The 21,638-nt window shown below is 36.9% G+C and overlaps 4 protein-coding genes and 1 pseudogene across 5 annotated transcripts; 2 read left to right on the forward strand and 3 right to left on the reverse strand.

The window, feature by feature from the left end:
• Positions 1 to 317: 317 nt before the first annotated feature.
• On the reverse strand, positions 318 to 1,831 carry LOC141837080 (small ribosomal subunit protein uS17c-like). The gene is made up of 2 exons (XM_074724548.1): positions 1,780 to 1,831; positions 318 to 1,128 (listed from the first exon to the last, which is right to left on the reverse strand). Exons 1-2 carry the CDS (start codon positions 1,829 to 1,831, stop codon positions 638 to 640), a joined length of 543 nt encoding a protein of 180 aa, XP_074580649.1. The 3' UTR covers positions 318 to 637.
• LOC141841001 (putative magnesium transporter NIPA6) lies at positions 1,689 to 6,588 on the reverse strand. The gene is made up of 9 exons (XM_074729117.1): positions 6,229 to 6,588; positions 6,062 to 6,118; positions 5,894 to 5,984; positions 5,643 to 5,803; positions 5,385 to 5,512; positions 5,173 to 5,310; positions 2,926 to 3,018; positions 2,726 to 2,840; positions 1,689 to 2,177 (listed from the first exon to the last, which is right to left on the reverse strand). The coding sequence occupies exons 1-9, from the start codon at positions 6,452 to 6,454 to the stop codon at positions 2,047 to 2,049; spliced, it is 1,140 nt and encodes a 379-aa protein (XP_074585218.1). The 5' UTR covers positions 6,455 to 6,588; the 3' UTR covers positions 1,689 to 2,046.
• Positions 6,589 to 8,123: 1,535 nt separating this feature from the next.
• Positions 8,124 to 10,843, forward strand: LOC141840972 (uncharacterized). 2 transcript variants are annotated; one of them, XM_074729086.1, is made up of 5 exons: positions 8,124 to 8,375; positions 8,804 to 8,997; positions 9,670 to 9,771; positions 10,333 to 10,384; positions 10,471 to 10,843. In XM_074729086.1, the coding sequence occupies exons 1-5, from the start codon at positions 8,285 to 8,287 to the stop codon at positions 10,581 to 10,583; spliced, it is 552 nt and encodes a 183-aa protein (XP_074585187.1). In that variant the 5' UTR covers positions 8,124 to 8,284; the 3' UTR covers positions 10,584 to 10,843. The 2 variants fall into 2 exon arrangements, with proteins under 2 accessions (XP_074585187.1, XP_074585188.1); XM_074729087.1 differs by having other exon boundaries at positions 9,679 to 9,771.
• Positions 10,844 to 11,128: 285 nt separating this feature from the next.
• On the reverse strand, positions 11,129 to 13,978 carry LOC141841000 (uncharacterized protein At5g49945-like). The gene is given in 4 exon segments (XM_074729116.1): positions 11,129 to 11,681; positions 11,757 to 11,960; positions 12,960 to 13,743; positions 13,745 to 13,978. Coding segments are annotated over 4 exon segments (1,419 nt in total). The 5' UTR covers positions 13,957 to 13,978; the 3' UTR covers positions 11,129 to 11,462.
• A 3,540-nt stretch (positions 13,979 to 17,518) lies between these two features.
• Positions 17,519 to 21,468, forward strand: LOC141841002 (uncharacterized; annotated as a pseudogene).
• Positions 21,469 to 21,638: the final 170 nt, after the last annotated feature.

Here is a 21,638-nt window from a genome sequence, read left to right on the forward strand (position 1 = left end):
AGATGATATGATATGAAAAAATAGGTTGAAATGGGATGAACATGTTCAAAGATGACCAATAAATTCTACAGTTAGAAGAGTTGAATGTAATAGAGTGAAAGGTATAAGGGCCACAGAGAACCAATAAAAACACTAGCCAATTAATTCGAATATTGATACTGCCTTTTCAATAAAGGGGCAAGTTTCTTATAGGTGACCCCAACTAGTTGGAATTGATACAGCTTGGTGATTTATGCCAAACAAAAACTTAGCTTTATACATTATGAACTCTATTCATGTCACATCATAACTTGCTATGACATAAAAACTTGCTAGATATTAACCAACTGACAAAAAGTACTTGTATTTCAGATGCAAGAATACTACATATGATGAAATGAATCTGCAGCTTCTCGTTAGTTTAATAGTGATAACACACCACAATCTTCACCTATTCCACAGCACGTAACTTGACAGGAAACGATCCCACAAGAGATGGCAAGAGTATTCTTGCAATCATGCATTGGGGACGCAACACAATAATTCAGTTAAACAACAATAAATTTTCAGGTAAAGAGAACAATAGGAAAAGGGAACAAGACGAGTCTATTGAAACCTTGACTTGGCGCATCAATCGAATGGTTTCGGGGAATCCCCGTTAGCTCTGGCCCTGAGACTGCGGAGGAGGTAGATCGAGATCGAGAGGCACAGGCTGGACCGACTTGGGCGCGTTGCGGGCGGTGACGGGGATGGCGACGAAGGTCTTGGTCTTGCTAATGGGGCGCGACTTCTCGAGCTGGACGTAGTCGCCGACCTTGAACTGGTTCTCGGGGTCGTGGGCCTGGTACTTCTTCTTCTTGCGGACCCGACGCTTGTACTTGGGGTGGGGTGCGAGGCGGATGACTTCCACCGCCACGGTCTTGTCGTTGGTGGCGCAGACCACGCGGCCCTGCAAGGTCTTCATGGCCCTGACGGTGAAGGCGGAGGGCGGGGCCGGAGGCGGCGACGGAGAGTAGAGAGGTGGGATCTTGGGGAGGGAGCCATGGAGGAAGGGAGAGGGATGGCGGAGATTGAGGTGGAGAAAGGTGGAGGGACATGGCCGAGGAGATAAAGAGAGAGTGAAAGAGCCGCCGCTTTTCTTGTCTCTCACTTTTTTTTTTTAAAAAAAAAGACTTTTTAGAAATAGATTTTTGATGATAAATATGTTATAATTTAATAATAAATGAAAAAAAAAAAATATTATTTTTATTATTATATGAATAGGGCGTCTCATTTAAACAAAAAAAAAAAATATCAATTTTATCCTAAAAGTATTTTTATTTCAATATTATCCTAACTCAATTAAAATTACTCAAAAAAGTATTAACTCAATTAAAACCACTTTAATATGATTATAGTAATTATGGACATAATTATTATATCTTGGATAAAATCATTTTAACTTATCAAAATCATTATTTAATAATTATGATCAAAATTATTATAATATAAAATAAATTAACTAAAATTAACCACGAGATATTTTAACAAATTATAGTGATTATGATTACAACTACTATCAAGACATAGCCAAGAGAGGAGGGGATACAAATTTTTAAATGGAATAAAAACACACGCACAAAATGGATTGATCTTTGTGTCAAGTTGTAATGACAATCTCATGGTCTTAATCAATATGCTTAATCATCCTCAATATTTTGAATCTTGAATACATTACAAGAATCTTAGCATTAAGAAAAACCAGTAGGAAATTAGTTAACAACTCCCTTGAGAAACAAAGTTAACGAATTTGAACTGTACAGGAAATTACACAATAAGCCTTGCGATCACTCACCATTCTTCTCACGTCCATGGTTAGCTCAAAGCTATAAATAAATAACTAAATCAACAGCCAAAACCTAAATGGCTCCTGCGAATTGTATCCTACGACGAAAAAACATGGACAATTCATGGCAATACTCGAAAACTTAGTTCGGGGCAATCTCCAATATCCACCATGAAATTATAGTGTTTTGCAGGTTGGCATCGCAACGTTGCGGTTGAAAATTAGGTGGTTGCTTTGCGTGCCTAAATGAAATAGTCCTGGCGCACCATGGCAACAAATTCCCCAGACAGCAGATCGTCATTCTTGAATTTTCCCAGTTCACCGTTTCCTTGGACTTGCCAAAATATTTTGGGAGAAAGCGGCGTGTATAGATCTGCGAGGTTAGACATGTGATGTTCCATGATGAAGGCATGGGAAATTTGTTGAAGGAAAGATTGAGCGGAATGCTTCATAAAATTCAGACTTCAATGCCATGGATGAAAGCACAGTATCAATAGAGATGAAGCAAGTGAAAGATGTAACTAAAAAAAAAGGAATGCTTCATCATCACAAATCTAGATCTTAAAATTCACTATTCCTTCAATCGTCGCAAATCTAGAACTTGGAAGTCACTAATATCATTGAAAACTAGCTCAGTGTTTTCAAAACAAGTGCCAAACGAAACCCAACATGTAAAGCACAAAGCCCACACTCAAACACAATGCATCATGAAATTTTAAGACTATTTTCCTTATCATGATTTTAACTAACTCAAAATGCTCTGGGAGATTTTGTACAAATGGGCATCATGTAAAATGGTATTGACAGTATATAGACAGAAATTATCAAATATAAGCAGTAATTTCAATACTCTTGAGCTAGAAAAACCGTTAGCCTAATGAAAAAATAATAATAATACTATACAATCTGAAGTCAGTTTACCTGAGGAAGGAGGATCCGGATCTCTCGTAGAATGTAACACTGTGGTACCAGAAATTACCGTAATAAGCCCACAAATCTCAGATGTGATATTGCTTGCGCTCTGCCCAGACCAGTCCTGGATTTGCAAAGAAGTCAGCACTAGGCAAACCTCAACAGAGAAACAACACCATGAAAGATAACCAGCTCTCTGTATTTAGTACCTTGAACATGATGGCACTTGCTAATATAGTCAGAATTGTGAACATGGCATAGTAGACCGGAGAGACAACAGCAGTGTTAAAAGTATCTAATGCCTGCACGGACAAAAATAAAAACAGAGTAACAGCTTAAGGAAGAAAAATATATTATAATGGAGACTAATAAAAAAGCTAGGATTTGAGAGATAAATAAATACCTTGAAAACAAATTGAAAATGCAATATATACTAATACATTAATGGAAACTAATTTATTTTCAGAACTCATACAATAAAGCACAACAAAGACAATAAATTCCTATATTTTAAGTTGGAACATCAATTGAATTTCATGAATTTGAACCTTTTGGTACAAGTTCCAATGTCCATTCCCAACAAGAGAAAATGGCAAATTGCCCTTAGAACTCTTTCTAGTAGTTGACATCCATATCTGACTTAGAAGAGAGTAATTAATTTTTCAGGTAGGACATAATGTAGAAGCATTTTTGGAGGCTCATAAACTAAATTTAGTTAAAGCGTTGGTCGCAAGGCTCCGTTTCTGTGTAGAACCCAAAAGCTTCTTTAAGAAGCATTGTGATATTTTCTCAAGACTTCCAGTATTGCTATTCTATGTGTGTGTGTGTGCGGAAGACTTCTTTTGCTCAAATCATGTGCTACAAAGCAACTGCACCAAACAAAAGTGCATATCGAGGAAAGTTTAATCTGTGTATTACTGAAAGATCTGTTTCAAGTGCAAACCTTGACCTGATTGTCATTCGTGCCTGAACAATATGACCAAACTTTTCTATTTGAAATTAATAAGAGATTGATCGGTAACAGCTAAGATCACCCTGCAGATAGGACCTCCTTAAAACAGAGCAAATATAATCAACTGAAAATTTTCTAACAAATTTAAAACTGTCAGAACCACCTTGAAACATCAAAAACTATCTGGAAGCAACAAAAGAGGAGGGAAATTCAAACAAAACATGAAAATTCATTCAAACAAAACACGACTGAACTGAATGTCTTCACCTCTAATGTTATCTAGAGATTATACAAATGTGTCAGTGAGTTTTAGCTTCAGATGATCAAGACCTAGATCTAACCAGCAACTCATTATGCTAGAGGTTAAATCATTCTTCTTAAACAGTAGTAGAGAATTATAGCTAAATGGGCCGAATGTATACTACTCAAATAGAATAGTTTGGAACCAATTCATGTATTTGAATGATTAATAGACCTTCCACAAGAAAATATTGATTAAGCAAGTCACACGCAACTCAAATGCATTGCCAACAAGAAGAAGCTCTTGGAGAATTTAATCACAAAACACTTGGCACAAGTTTGAGAGTTTTCTTCTAAGTCTTCCAAATTATGGAGACAAATCACAGTAATTTATTTCTATTTACTTAGATTGTCTATCTTTTGTCTAGGAAATATACCAAATACACAAGTTGCAGTTTTTTAGCATGAATATATAAGTTTTCAGTTTCAGTTTGAGTTGCTTGCAGCTTCTCTGGGGAATAACTATAATCAAACAAATGGGGTCTTCCATCAAACATATTTGAATTTGTTTAAAATGAAAGCCCATAATTTTTCTTATATAATAATCTAATCCTGAAGTCACCCCTGATTGCTATTTCTGGTCATAAGAAAAACAAACTACCTTGATCTAGCAAAATACTCAAGTAACCCTAAGCTGGACCACATGTTAGGAATAGAAAAGCCACTGTGTATCAAGCTTAGAGTACAAAAAGATGAAAATATTTTGATAAAATGGAAGAAGATAATTATAAAATGCTAAAACAAAGAAAAGATAGAAACCAACCTTGATTTTGTATGATCTTAATTTACTTCCTATATAGATACCATACTAAAAAGAATAGATAGAAACCTACCTTGATCGTGTATGATCATAATTTACTTCCAACACAGATGCATAGTGAAACAAACAAAAGATAGAAACCTAACTTGATCATGTATGATCATAATATACTTCGTACACAGATACCATACATATTGTAGTGCATATAACATGCATATTAAAAGAACAAACAGAGTGAGATCAAGCAGTAGTGAATCTTCAGATTTGAAATAGAAGCGTTAATGATTAATTTGGTGTAGCATTGAAAGCAACCCACACATTGAGACAACCATTATTTGATAGACATACATATAAGAGTAGTCTAATAACAAATAAACAAAATAGTTGAAAATGATGTATTGCTGCTGGATTTTTTATTTTATTTTATTTGCTTCAATTACCAACCTTGTTCAGGTAATTCAATTGAATTACAATGCAGGAGATTGCCAGCATAGCGAATACCCATGTCTGGAAGTAACTAGCTTGGCTGATGCCATCTAACGTGAGCTTGATTGCTATTCCTATGGCCTTAATACTCATCACCTGCACAGCTAATGAATTTAAATAAAGCAAAGCAAAGAAGAAAAAAAACAGTACAATCATCATAGAATCATTACCGTCAGAGATCCAATGGCAGAGCAAATACCCAAGTAAACCATTATGTTTGTTTGCCCGAATCGTGGAGCACAATACAACATGAGCACCAGCGATACTGCAACTGCAGATGCTGTATACAATAGAAAGGCTGGGAAAACAAGCAACATATCATGGATCAGATACGCATTTAGATGAAAATCTAGCAGGTAGATTGAATCGCAAGGGCATCTAAATTATATATACAATATATCAATCACATAATGATCATTACAGAATACCAGGCTGGGTTGCCAATTCCCAAATTTGCTCAACAGAACTCGGCGTCTTTTCCTCTGGGGCATGGAGCACAATGACTGTCGAACCCACAATGCAGAGCACGCAACCCAAGACACCCATCCTCTGCAATCGCTCTTTCAAAATGAAATGGGCCAAAACGGCACTGCATCCACCATTTCTCAGAATGAAAAATATGTCCTACCATTGATTAAAATATGTGCCCCCTCGATCTTCAAATTTTGGCAACTCTTACCTCACAATGATGCTCAACGCACCCAGTGGTGTAACAAGAACAGCTGGGGCAAAGATGTATGCAACAAAATTCGCAATTTCACCTATTATCACTGGAAAAAAGGAAATTTTTTCTGATAGATAAATTAAAAAAAGAAAGATGAGATTCATTGAAGGAAAGGGAGCTTACTGGTGACCATCCCGATCCACCATAGAGGTTCCAGCAAATATCCATACCCACCTACGCCTTAAAGAACCAAAAAAAAAAAAAAAAACAGACTCCTTTATTCGATTACCTCTGGGAAACGCTAGGGCAAGGGAAGGAGAGGAAGAGTAGGAGAATGGCAGATCGTATACCAGCACGGGAGCCGGAGGCGCCGGCGCGCTTGAGGCCCTTTTTCTTGATGATGAAGCTGGCGCCGATAAAAGCGCTGGAGGCGACGGCAAGTATGAAGCCCTTAAGGTTGTCTGCGAAGATCTGCGAGGACCCCGCCGGGGTCGGCGCTTCTTCCATTGCTCCGGAAGCTTCGCCCGGTTGCTCATCCACAGCCAGCCGGCCTATAAGCCCAAGATCTGCGCGCATCCACGCAGAGCGTCGATCGAGAGGAGACGAAGAGGCGAGAAACAATTGCCGAAGAACAATAAACAAGAAAGAAGAAGAAGAAGAAGAAGAAGAAATCGCCCTTTTCGACTGCCAAATCTAGAACGAGGCGAAGACGCGGCACGCCGAAGCGAATCCGCATCGAGGGCTAGAAAAATATATATAGGAAAAATAAATAGCGGTCCATAAAAGAAATTTAAAAAAACAATTAAAATATTAGAATTTGGGCATCATTTGATGAAATAAATCTGTGTTTACTCAATTTTGTTTTCAAGATCAAGAGATAAAATATTAGTTAATATCGTGAAAAATCTAATAAATCAATTCAATCCGAAAGAAATAGAGATAATTTATAATTCATACGGTTCGACGTCTCATTTTTAATTAAAGTCGAATAGATATTTTTTTTAATAATTTTATCTTGTAAATATTCTTTGATTCAATATTATTATAACAGCGATAGATAACTATTACCCAATAGCTACTACATATTAATTATAACATATTTAAAATAAATTTAAAATTTATATTATATAAAAGTTATTAGCTATTATAATATTTTTAAGATAAATTTAAAATTTAAAATTAAATAATATTATATTAAAATATTATTTATTAATTTAATTAAAATTATTTAAATTTATCAAAATTAATAATTTTTTTGATAATTTTTACATGTTGTATCAACATAAGTTGTAATAATAATTTGGTACCATTTTCACTATGAAAATCTTAAATTCATTCTAAAATTCTAAATACCGTTATACTAATTACTAACAGTTGCTACAACATCGAGAGATATTTTTGAGATAAAATTACATTTATTTGTTTTTTTTTAAAAGGACGTCTATTTTAAACGCCCTTTTTATTTTTGTACTTATTTTTTTTCTAAATTCTAAAAAATAATAATAAGTTGGAGCTATTTTGGTACCATAATGGATATCATAGATGCAGAGGGTTCTGAGAGTTTAGTAATAATAATAAATGTTGAATAATTTATTAGATAATATAAAAATATATTGACACAATGCCTGACATCACATAACGATATAACAAACTGTGTAACTAGATCTTTTTGAATTTTTTTCCTTTTGCAAAAAGGTGTATGCATTTTTTAAATTATAACTAGGTCTTTTTTTAAAAAAAAAATTAAAAACAGTTTAAATATGTAATACTATCGGACTGAGTTGCATAATACAATACCAAAATTAAACTGTCGAACCCTCTAGAAACTTAAAACGAAGTTAATGAAGCGATTATAAATTATATCAATTTAAATATGATTAAAAATCTCTTTATATATTTACTTGATAGTAAATATAAAAATAAAAATTCCCAATAAATAAAATATTTTAATCTCAATAGGTATTATAATTATTATATATTTATTACTAAATTTTAAAATAATAATTATATATATAATTAAATATCAAATTTATTGCAAATGCTATTTATTACCTTATTTAATGACATTTTTATAATTATAATGAGACATATTTTGAATTTTTTTTTCTCTTTTAATTATGACGAAAATAAAGGAGACTTTTGCCAATGTTAAAAGTTCAGGGGATTTTCCGACAAGTTGCTACTTATAAATTCCACTCGGTCTTCTCAAAGTCTCCTTATTTTATGTTTAAATGAAACGAGAATGGCGAGGTCTTCGCAAAAGTAAACGAGAGCAGGCGTTGATCTGCTGCCGGTGAGCGCTTCGATCGAGGGGAGGGGCTTCGGGAGATCCTCTCCACTCCAGTTGCTGCGCTTGCAACCTAGGGATTGACCAGGGAGCGGAGGGAGGGAACGCCGGGGGAAGCCATGGACGTGCCGCCGTCCGGCGAAGAGTGCTGCGTCTGCCACGAGCGGGTTCGGCTCCCCTGCCAAGCCAACTGCTCGCACTGGTTCTGCGGTGAGTTCCATTTTTGCTTTGATAGATCGGGGGGAGGTCCGATTCGTGCATTTAGGTTTTCAGCTCGTCGATTTCGTTGCCTTTGATTACGTTGATTGATAGTCCGGGCTTTGATTCGATTGAGAATCCCTTTTGATTTGATTTCATCAGATTTTGTTTAATCTGACTCTTCTTTCAGATTCCTGAACCCAATAAACCTTTCGACTCTTCTATTGATTTATAATGCCTAGTAGATACTGTCATTAAATTGGGGTTAAACATTTCGACCTCGATGTTCAAACCTACCGAGTTAATTGATCAACTTTAGATTGTGAGAAATGATCACAAAGTCATTTGTGATACTTCTGAACAGAAAGGAAATGAGATTACTTGCCTAATAACGGGATTTCAAAATTGTATTCTTAAGATCTGGAATTTTGTCTTCTTAGGGAATTGTATTCTGAGGGCCTGGAATTCTGGATTTGTGCTTCAGCCATGCAAGTGCCCCCTATGCCGTCGTGCTATAACTCTGCTTATACCTGCATCGACAATGAATGAGGACCATGACCGGGAAGCTTATGAAGTACTTCAGAGAATTGAGAATTACAATCGCCAGTTTGGCAGAAACCCAAGTCTTATTCAGGTATGTTGAGCTTTAGACACCATCGCAGACTTCTTGTCCATCACCATCATAGATGCCTGCTAGATATTCATCATTGTCCAGTAACATAATGAAACACTATTCAAGTGGAGCACCTCATCTAAAAATAGAAAGAAAAAAGAAGTGGTGATCCTCCTCCTCCTCCTTATGAATCTCCTCTTATGTTTCTGGCTTTAACAACATCTTGTTAAGCAATTAATCAGTCTTGTTAACATTTTATGTAAATCAATTATTCTGATAAGTGGCTTCTTAGAGTTATTTTCCAGAAAATTTTATAACCATCTGCTATCCTTCCAATTCTTATCCCTTTAAATAAAAGATTTTAAAACAATATTCATTTCAAATAATTGAAATTGCCATATAATTAATACAAGGAATCTAATAATGATATATAAACTATGCCTAAATAACTTTAACAAATATCTTAGATAAAAGAGACTAAAAACATATTGTATTATATGAAAACTAAAGGGCACTCTTATAATTTTGATTTTGAAAGAATAAGTTGCATAAAAAGTGATGACAGCTTGAAGCATCAGCACATGGCATTGTCTTAAATATTCCTTTTTAATTTGTGTGTGTATGGATATATAGTAGACATATCTTTTTGATCATTCATGAGTGCTAAGAATCTAAAAAAGTTCAATTTTGAAGAGGTTTCAGGATGTTCCATTCTTCATAAGAAGGTTATTCAGAGAATTTAGGGATCCTCAGAGAGCACTTCCCTTCGTCTTCAGAGCACGAACAGCCTTGTCGGTAAGTTCATCAATGATCAAATGGATGGTGTGCAGATCACTACATAAACTGGCTATTATCTCAAGGTTTTATAACCGTGCTATCTAGATACTAAGAGCAAGTAGCATATTTTTAGAGATCATACTTGTGTATCTTAGCAATGTCAGCAGTATGCATTCATGAAGATTCCAAATGTATTGCGATATTATCTGAATGTCTAATTGACATAACAAGTTTCTTGATGCATCCGACATCGTTGAAATACCAAGAATACATGTCGATTACACATGTTGGGTCACAGAATGCTAGTAGTCTCAGCTTATGTCGCAGGAGGTGTATAGAAGTTGCTGGTCCAGTCCTAAATTTAGCGTCATTAAGTATGAGTTGACTTGCTCACTTCATCCAATCATATACTTTGATCATTAATCTAGAAACTCACAAATGAATGTGGCATATTTTGAGATATAAAAACTAACTAAACTCGTGCTGTGCTATTTAAGCTTTGTAAAACCTTCTATTAATGTGATACAAGTATATATAGTTTGATTTAGTCAGTGCATCTAATGTGACTTGCATTTGTAGATATTACTGAGTATTGGTTATGTTGCGAGCCCCCGGGACATTTTATCGGAACGTAAGTTGCATTGACTTAACTCCTCCAAATATAATTCTCAACGGTATGTGCCATCTCAAACAACTAAATGTGTGCTCTTTGTGCAGGGATCTACGGTTTTGTTGGTTTTATCGATGATTTCTTAGTACTGGTGATTGTGCTCATCCACCTTGCTGCCCTGTATCGCGGTTTACTTCTGAATCGCCATGGAGGTGCTTAAAATGCCCCACCTAGCATCACATATGAAAGTGACTTGATCGAATATGGTGTTTGTGGTAAATTTCTTAAGAGTCAAAACCAAATTATGGAAAATTTCCTTAAGATGTTATGTTCGTAACGTGTATGGATAAGCAGTATCAGTCCTCTTCTTCAGTTTGAAACTTGAACAGATTCTCATTTATCGAAAAATCTGACAATGCAATTTTAGTAAGCCTATTTATCCATAATATCAGATCGTGTTTGTACTAGGCTTTATTTTGTGATAAATGTATTTCATCTTCTTTATCATTTTTAGAGTGTTTGATGCTAGTCATTTTCTTCCATTTCTCTATTCATGTGACTTGAATAGTTCATGTAGTTACAGAAATGGTCATTATTTTGCTTTATTTTATATGTAGAGAGAAACAATGAAATCTAGAGGAGCCAACTTAGGAAACAAATAAACCATTCTTAACATCACAATGACTTCAATGAACATGACTTCTTCTGCTCATTTATTTCCCATGAAGAGTATAGTGGAAACTAGTTGAGTAGCTTAGCAACATATTGATCACAGCACAATCATAAAACAACAAAATTACATTTAGGAATCCAAGAGACAGCAGATACCATTGTAAAAAGATATGGAATGCTATGGGTTTTAGTCTAAATATTAATGTATCAGTTCCAAAAACAAAAAAGGGGTACCCATACTTACCTTAAGTCACTAATAATTAATCTGTTGAGCAGGAACTTGAAGATCCAGTAGCTGGTCCTCTTTGATGAGTACCACTAGAATGTTTCACTACTAAATTCTCACAGATCCTGTTTGTGCTCAGAAATGGTAGAGGACAATTTGGCTAGCATCACCAACATAGATGAAACTACAAGACTAGAGGTTCTAGTGAGATCGAAGCATCTTGACTTTAGGCATTGACTTCTTCAGTTGCCGAGCACGGTCCTTCTCATCTTTCTTGCGAAGTGCCTCAGCACTGAGTTTGGTTTCAGCCTCTTTCTTTTCTGCTTTCTTTTTCTGGATGGCTTCCTGTCTCAAGCCGAGGAGTTCTTTGTACACCTCTTGGGCGACCTTTGCTCTGACTGCTTCAGTTTTGGAACGGGCCTGTGGAACAAGAGAAACACTCAAATTTGCAATCATCGTTGATTTAACCGATCAAAATGAACTAACTTCACTTACATGAGAACTTAGCTTGTACCGACCAATTAAGTCGATGTAATATGGTACAAGAGCAACTAATCGCGTCATGTCCGACATGCTATTGGCATCTGGAAGTGCAAATTTGAACGTGAGTGTCTTCTTGTGAGACCCTGGACGTTGATCTGAGAAATGCATAGAGATGAACCATTTCCCAAACTTCTCAAATGCCTTCTCACCAAAGACCTGAAGTGCAGAAAGAGATGCCGTTGTTTTCAAAAACAAACAAAGATCAAAGATTATATAAATTCGAACCACTATAAGAATCATCAAGTAAAGGTCTACCAGTTACTTCATTTATTTAAGGAAAAAACATCATATGCACATTTAGATTATCATCATGGTTAACCATCCTGAATTTTCTGAGCAAATGATCATTTTTCTCTAAAAGAGCAGTTAGAAGGGCAGTTTTCTCCAATTTGAACACTCCGACTTCGCTTCAGATTGTAACACACACTCGAACCCACAAGCGAGATAAAACAATTCCAACCAAGCTCCACTGTCTATCATAACCATTCAGGCATTCAACTGAACCCCTAAACAACTCGGGTACATTGGCAATCATCTCACTTACATGTTGGCTTTAGCCGAACTAGTTGCGATTCCGATGAACCCATTTGACCTAATTCAAACTCAACTTCCTCTGGCCATGTTCGCTACTACGATCAGAAGCCAGTTCTATAACAGTTAAGAGACTAACTGTAATATGCTGTAAAACACCACAACATTCTGAAAGCCCTAAAGCCTAAACTATTAGAAAATGTATATGATCACAGAGGGGACATATCTTCATTATCTACCTTTATTCACACGTTTGTAATGAAAGAAACAAATCACAGATGAAAATTCAAAGGAAATTACAAACATTAAGAATCAGCTAAAGTTGCAAAAAAGGAAGTTAAAATGATTGATCAGGATAATCATGAAGAATTTGCTAGTAGCTAGTTATGTACATGATCAACACTTACAACTATTTCAGTCTATTGAGGAGATTTATCAAGGCTATAAGAGCTAACAACTAACAATATCATCACATGAAGTGGTTTTAAGTTCCAATAGTTAACGAAATTTGAGAATGCTTCAAAGTTGCAAACAGAAATTATGTGCTTGAATAATTTCCTGCAAAAGGTGAAGACCACAGGCATATTATACAAAAGCACCAAATATAGTATAGAAAAAACAAACCTGATCCAGAACGGCATCAGTTATCAGATCTCCGGCGACTTCTTTTGATTCCGTGACCACTAGCAGCTCATCTGCCACCCACTTCCTTCCAGATGGTGGGTTCATCCCTGGATTTGCATACCTTTGCAGGTCCCTCTCTTCCTTGTGCATATTTTTAGCCAGCTTCCTCCTTGCTACTGCCAGGACGACGTGATCCATCGATTCCTCATTCATCGCTACCTCAAAAGTGATCACATCCTTATTGGAAAGTACCAAATCAATCGCCCTCGAGATCAGGTCATGCCGGCTCCGCATTTCCATCGTGGCTAGCAAACTCTGGCAGTATCTCCGGCCGCTGGCATAGAACTTGAACACGTCCTGCCCCTCCTTCAACAGGAGAGGAGCGTCCTTACCGTCTCCGATGCCTAAGAGGCTGAAGTTCTTCTCAAATATGGAGTCTTTGGTGGCAAACTTGGTGGCCCAGGCGAGAGCGATGGTCTCGTTCTCGCGCTTCCCAGTGAAGTAATTGATTAAGAAGCATATCAGGAAGCTGACGCAGACGATCTCGGTGGTGTACGATCTGATGGATGGTGGCGGCGGAGAAGGCGAGGGAACAGAAGGGGAAGTGAGCTCCCCTTCGGGGGCAGCGGTCTGATCAGGAGACGGGACGGAAACGGGTATGCCCTCGAACTCATCCTCGTCCCAAGCATCCGAGGTAGGCGGGGGGTTGGGAGTGGGCGGGGGCCCGTGGTGGGTCTCCGGGGAGGCGGATTTCGAGAGAAAGGTGGCCGGAGGCGGGGGCGGAACCAGATAGCGGGAGGTCATCGTGGTAAGTTACCTCTTCTGCCTCGTCGAGTTCGTCGGAATCGAATCCCTCAAAGTCGGCGGCGAGGGCGGAGTGGCGAGAGAGTTCGTGTGTGAGAAGAGATACGATGGAGAGGACGGCAACGAGGAGGAGAAAGGTGTCACCACGGGGAGCAACGACGGCCGTGAGGGCGCGCGGCCACCGGATCGCCATGGACAAGGAGCGGAGAGAGAGAGAGAGAGAGAGAGAGAGAGACGAGCACCCGATGAGGGCTTCTAATTTGTAACCCATCGTGACTGATTTATGGAGGGGGATTTCCTATATTATAACAATCAGGAAACAGGATATATATCAAACTAATAAGAGCAATCTGTCACAGATGACATCATTAATGCCATTGACGTCATATATAACTGGCTGTCTACCGTCCATTAATAAAAAGCCGGCTCGAGCGAAGCATCGGATCCCACAAACTGGGTCGGTTCTATACCGGGTTGCCCAAGGCTTGCGGCTAGAGCCAAAGGTAACTCTCGCTTCATTTACCAACGGGTGTACCTGCTTCGTTATTAGTTTTTGCTGGTGGCTCCTGCTCGGTCCCACATTGCCCTCTCTTTTAGTGAGTTACGATCGCCGTCTTCACTTGCATTCCGTCGGCTTCGGAGCTCTCAGCGATCGCCGGCGCTGCCTCAGCTCTGACTTCAAGGCCGGGTAGACATTCACACTCTCTCTATCTGGACGATTTATTCTCTTTGGATTAGGGTTCCTTGTTTTGGCTTTTCCTTGGATTTGGAATTCGAGCAAATACATTGCTTCAGCAGACGAGTTGCGATAGCAAAAGAAAAAATCTTCATTTTTATTATTAATTGGAATTTCAACAATTTAAAATGCACAGTTGGAGTTCTTAGCCCAAGTTCTACTGCAATCTAAACCAAATTTGTTTCTTTTTAGGCTTCAGTTCAGTTTTTAGGGCTTTTCAGCACAACATTCGCCTCTAGAACTTGCAATTGGTTGAGCAAGAAGATGAGATAGTAATCCTCACACCCTTGGAAGCATCAAACTGTAGGGAAACAACAGTGTAGTATTAAGGTAAATTGCAATAGTGTTCCCCCTTGTTTATCTCTATTCCTTGCGGATTTGTAATTTGCTTACAGCAATAAATTGTTGCTATATTATTACCCCTAATGGTCTATCTCTAACTCGTACCAAAATATAATAGTCATCAGCTTCAAGTTTAATTAATCCCAACTAGTTAGAGTCAGCTACACAAAGTTTATGCTCTATGCAAGACAATATCTCTACTAAAATTTAGCACTTTTTGTGCGTTAACTAGTATTGTGTCTATTTGAATGGGAGGAAATGGAAGGGAAATGAAATAAATAGGTTAGTTGAAGTAAACCTTCTCCTTCTCATGACTTGATTGATCGCCCAAGACTTGTCGACCACTCAGGTAAGTCATTAGATTGAATCTAAATTGGCTCGCCTATTCTATGCTTCCTTTCATCATGATTTGCCATCTTTGATTTCACCTGCATGCTGTCAAAAATCATTGTCACTTCTCTGTAACCAGTGGTTGATCTATCTGTGCTTTTTTGTTGCACTTTTCAGTTTGTTCTTTGCCTTACTCTTTTGTTTGCCCAGCCAAAAAAGCCAACAAGCCTAGCAGAAAGTTTATTTGTGATTAACCAATATGGTTCTGCAAAACATCTAGATGAGCTGATATAATCATGAACATATCATTTTCAAGGAACCACCCACATACAAGATAACCACATGCTGCACATCTTTTATATGTAATCCCATGCATATCGATAAGCACATCAGGGCACATGTTAATATCTGATGTCCTAAAATTGTTTGGTTTAGCTTTCTTGTTTCATAATGTTTAAATGTACAACAAAGTTATTTTCAAATATATCTCATGTTGTACATGTTCATATTCAGTCAATTCGTTTTCTGATGGTGAGTACGAAGTAATCAGTGATAGTGTGGAGAAGTAATGTTTGAAAAACAATGTGCCATTAGCAAACCAAGAACACCAATTGATTAATAACAAGATTAACCCATTAGACTGTAACAAGCTAATTGCAGCAGTGCTATGCTACCTGTATATTTGTAGCAGAAATATGGAGCTATCAGTTCCAACAAGTTTGAACATGTTGTCGAAGATGTATCTGAAGAAACACCAGTTAATGAGACACCAAGTATGTTTGGCAAAGATCAAATGGTATTTCTGAGAAAGATTGGTTTCCTTGAAATGAAGATACTTCAAATGTCTACTACTAAGTACAAAACAAGGACAAAGTGAAGATTTTCATGGCATGCCCAGTTGATAGAAGACTTGCATTGTTGGAATTCATGGAGTTGATACAATATGCTGAAGGGACAACAACTTCTTCCTCAAATTTCCGATTAAGTTTAGAGGTAAACGGTCTTCCCTCCTAGTTTGTCTATTGAGTAAATCTAGAACACAGTTTATATATACTTAGAGGTTGACCTTCAGAATATTCATTTTCACTAGGATTTAAATTCTAATTCTCTTATTTATTTCTCTAAGTGTTTTACTATTGTATTACATCTGCAGGGTCACAAGCTCTTGTTTTCGCTTGTGTTCTAAGTTGTGAAAAAAAAAATATTTTCTTTGAATTCTAATAAAATAATTTGAGGGAAAAAAAAGGAGAAGATGGCACCAGAGTTAGTGCCACCCCAATAATTAAGAAATGGGTTGCAAGATGATGATTGAGGTGCAAAATAAAAAAAAAAGTGGTCCTATGGTTTTAGATGTATAATTATGTGGCCCTTCTTATAGTTATAGTGACAATTTAGATCCAAGAGAAGGCAATCACATCATAAAATCATTTTTTAATAAACACATAAAATATAATAAATATTAAAATGTAGTAATAATGTAGGCATTTCATAGTCAATATAAACTTACAATTCACAATTATAATAAAGAAACATGAATAATTTGATAATTTAGGACATAAAGGCCCAAGAGTTTGAAAAGACACACCAAAATAAAATAATTGTAACAGATGAATCAATGATTGAATGGAGTGGAATTAGTATTTTATTATCAACAAGTAAATTAAAGATGCAACTGTTTCGCCTTCCACCTTTTTCTCTAAATTTTAAAAGTATATATTTGTTTTGGGACACAATTAGGCATATGTCACATTCAATGAATAACAACTTATGCATAATCTATAATTTATTTGTAATGAGGATCACATAAACTATTAATTGTGTAAATAAGCATATGAATTTTCTTTTTTTATTAGTAAATATGTAAATTCATTGATCAAATTTACATATACATTCTATGAATTTAATTGGTACTATTATAAATCAACACTCTCTAAAATAACTTATAGTATTTCTTCATAAATGTATTTTTTATATTTGAGTTTTAATAATAATTAATCGAACCTATTTTTTAACAATTGATATTGTTGTTATTATTGTGGAAATTTTTGTGTTTTTAATTATAGGGATATATTTAAAATTATATATATGTGTGTGTTTTTAATTTATATATTTATAGAATATTTTGCGATATCTTGATTAAATAAAAGTTTGAATATATTTTGTCATATATACATTTTTCACAATACAAAATTATCATATAATTTTATTACATAAAATAAAATTTTAAAATTTAAGAGTGAGTATTTTGATAGTAAAAATAAAATTATTAAAATGGGTCATTTTCAAAATTACCCTATTTATTACCAACATATAGCGCCTTCCTCCTCCGTTCTTGGGCGGGAATTACTCTCTTTCTGGAGAGGAAATCCGACGCGTTTGATGCCGATGATCGGCTTTGATTCGATCTGCCTCTTCTCTTCCACCGTCTTCTCGTCGATCGATCAGGTAGAGAAGCAGCCCTTTCTGTCGTCAAGATTCAGTTCCTGAAATCAAATATCTTGTTTTTGTGTGTAATGTGAAGCCCGGATCATCAAAAACTTCGATTTCTCCCCAAAAGGAGCGATCGTGAGTTCGAAATGTCGGCGATCAAGAAATCGCCTTTATCGGCGGATACTGTGTCAGAAGCTGAGATTTTCGTTAGGATTTTGATTTTCCCCCCTTTTGGTCTTTCCGTCGTTTCTTTGGTCTAATTGCTATCGGTTTGATTGTCGAATGCCCTAGCACACGTTGTCGCTTATAAGATTCCAGTTCATGGATTTTGGAGTATCTTTTGTTTTAGCTGAAGGGGCGGCTAACCGCTTGGGAGCTTGGTAGTGGTGATCTGATACGCAAATTGGAGGGTTGAAGTTGCGAGATGGACCGCCGCAGTTGGATCTGGAAACGGAAGTCATCGGAAAAGGGCGGCTGTGAAACCGAGAGCTCAGATTCGGTATCTTCAGAGCGGTACTCTGGTGAACAGGTTTGTTCCATGCCTTGCCCTTGTTGCTGTTGCTATCTGTGAGAGTGTTCAAAGTTAATAGATTGGAAGAACACAGATCAAGCATGCATAAAAGAAACGATCTTTTTGAGGGGGAAAAAAGAAAGAGACCAAGCTCAATTTATCCAGTCAAATAGATTGAGTTACAAGTATATCAACAACTCTGGCTCTTAAAACCTAACAAGTTTATGCCATCTTCCTAATAATAAATAAGAATTTATGTTCTTTTTATGCATGAAGAAAAAGTCTATCATGAATTTCAAGGTTTTTCCTGTACATAAAAATGATTATCCACAATCCACATGGATATCTTGATTGAGGTGTCACACTCAAGAGTATGACGCTTCCATAAATCTCTTGGTAGCCAAAGTTCAGTGGTCCATTAGCTAGATCATGAGTCTTTCTCAAGATAACCAAATTAATGTGAGGAAAATAACTATTCATGCCTTAACCAATAATTGATTTTCTTTATTTGTTTAATAGGAGGCGACAAGGACTTCCTCGATTGGCTCCCCGAAACATGCTCAATTGCCAGAGGTTTCCTCAAAGGATGTTGATCACGAAGTTGATGAGACTACAAAAATTTTGAATGATAAGCTGTCTGCTGCCCTTTTGAACATTAGTGCCAAAGAAGAATTGGTCAAGCAGCATGCTAAAGTTGCAGAAGAAGCTGTTTTAGGTATCTTACCCATCTAAACGTCTCATTACGTTAGTATCTGAATGCAAATAATTAGATATGTTTGAAGCCTGCTCGCAGTTGTCTGCTGTTTGATAGACAAATTTGTGGATTGATTGATGGTAAGCTTGCTTCTTCTTCTTGCTTGCCAGGTTGGGAAAATGCTGAAAAGGAAGCTTCAATTTTGAGACAGCGGCTTGAAGATGCATTAAAAAAGAGTTCATCCCTTGAAGATAAAGCTACTCATCTCAATGCTGCCCTGAAGGAATGTGTCAGGCAGCTTCGGCTGACTAGGGAAGAGCAAGCGCAGAAAGTCCAAGATGCCATCCTCAGGAAAACTCATGAATGGGAATTTGAAAAATCAGAGCTTGAGCTTAAGCTTATTGAGTTGCAAGCTCAGATGGAAGCTAAAGTTGAAACTTCAACCTCCTTTGACCATGATCTTTGCTCAGAAATCGAAAACCTCAAGAAGGAAAATTCTGCCCTTGAGGCTCATCTTGCTACCCTCACTGAGAGTCTCCACATGAGAACACTAGAATTGGAATTGAGCACCAGAACAGCAGAAACAAGTAGTAAACAACATTTGGACTGCATAAAGAAACTGGCAAGAGTTGAAGCTGAGTGCCATAAGTTACGAGCTGCAGCACGTAAATTGTCATCAGCTAATGAGCACAAGTTCATTTCTACCTCGCAGTATGTTGAGTCTGTCACTGATAGCCAATCAGATGCAGGAGAGAGGCTGTTAAATTTAGATCATGAGCAAAGTTGTTCAGATTCATGGGCATCAGCTCTAATATCTGAATTTGATCAGTTCAAAAAGGAAAAGGATAGTCCAAGAAGTCTTAACACAGCTGTAGAAATTGGCCTAATGGATGACTTCCTTGAGATGGAACGACTCGTTGCATTGCCAGAGGTTGACCATGGAAGTTACAGCCCCGATAATGATGCTGATTCAGATTGTACTGTTACTAGAAAGCACTCTTCACGAAACGAACTTGAAGATGTTCATTCACATATAACTGAGTTGGAGGAGAAGACGATTGAGAAGATGAACTCTGAGAAAGTTGAAATGGAAAGGTCTTTAGCTATAACAAACAATCAGCTGAAGGATACATGTATGCAACTGACGGCAGCTGAAGGTAAGATAGTTGAGTTGCAAAGGCAGCTCAATTTGATTAATCGAGAGAAATATGTGTTTGAATTAGAATTAGAGGCAGCCGAAGGTAAGAAAAATGAACTGGAACTTCAGCTTGAATTGGCACATACAGAAAACCACAAGTTATGTGAAAGAATAACCTTATTAGATAAAGACTTTGATGAAGAGAAGAAATTATCTTCCAAATTGAGTGTGCGGTGCCAAAATATGGAGGCAACAGAAGCAAAGAGGAATGAAATGCAACTTCAGCTTGAGTCAGCATTTGCTGAAATTGTAGAACTGAGGGGAAAGGTTAGATTGTTGGAAGAAGTTGTGGAAGAAGAGAAAAAATTGTCTGCGGAACTAGCATCTAGGTGTTGGAAAATAGATGTATTGAAACAAAAGAAAGAGGAATTGGAATGTGAGCTTGAATCAACAAATTTGGAGCTTTGTAAACTACACGAGAAGGTTGGCCTAATTGAAAGGAAACTCGAGGAGGAAAAGGCATTTTCCGCCGGACTTTTGATCAAGTATGAAACTACGGAATCGACAAATGTAAGGAACAAAGAACTGGAGCATCGACTTTCTTCCAAAGATCTAGAACTAGTCATTTTACAGGAGAAGGTGAATATGCTAGAAGATAATGTTGAGAAGCAGAGGGCATTGGCCTCAGCACTCACAGCTGAGTTAGAGGCCGCAGGGGCAAAGAGAAGCGAGTTGATTTTGCAACTTGAGTTAGCACGTAAAGAAGTCAGGAACCTCCATGAGAAGCTGGGCACCTTAGAAAAGCAAATGGAAGATGAGAAGGCAGCATCCACAAATCATGCATCAAAATACAACATATTGGAGAACCAACTCCAGATCAAGCAGCAAACAACTAAATTCTATTCATCTGCAACCTCTAATGAGAAGCCAATAGTTAGACAGGTAGTGCAGTTGCTTCATCATAATTTGTTCAGTTCAATAGGATTGCTTGTATCTTATTCTAAAAATTGCATGATTGCACCAATTATGTTCTCTGCTCTTCTTAGAGAATTTCTTCAGCATTCTTGCTATGTCAACAGGATAAGGGGATTGTGCTGAATGCCGAAAAGCTTGCTGGGTGCCGAAAAACGATAGCGTCTCTCAACCATCAGTTAAAATTGCTGTCAAATTTTGATGAGTCCATGCTTGAAACAAGCAAGCCAAGTCACCCAATGGAGAATTTAGTGCATCGGATGTGAATCTTACCATTTCTCCTCAAAACTCTGGTGTTTCTTCATCTCTACCCAGTATCGAACAGACCAGCAACCTAAAGCTGTCGACATCCTTAGCTGGGCAACCAGAATTTTCATGTCCATCTAGAAAAGATTGTCACAGAAATCCGGTAAAGGTACATATATAGCATTGTTGATAAAAGAAATATACTTTTTTTGCTTTAATATACTGTCAAGATGTATCTAATAGGAGTTACTTGACTGGTTCAGGAGTTGTTCACCTTTTTTATAGCCATTGGATCTACATAGAATAATTATTGTTAATTGTTATAATTTGATATATTAAGATTATTTTCTGTCAAATTTCTGAAACTCCAAGTTTTTACATTGGAAGAATTCATTCATTTCATTTTTTATTTTAAAAATATCATTTTTATTACATACCAAATTTTACTATTCTAGGGAAAAAAGCATTACTCCAAT

The sequence above is a fragment of the Curcuma longa genome, chromosome 11, assembly GCF_044706935.1.
Source record: "Curcuma longa cultivar G26 ecotype Majalengka, Jawa Barat chromosome 11, ITB_CL_G26_1.1, whole genome shotgun sequence".
Taxonomy (NCBI): domain Eukaryota; kingdom Viridiplantae; phylum Streptophyta; class Magnoliopsida; order Zingiberales; family Zingiberaceae; genus Curcuma; species Curcuma longa.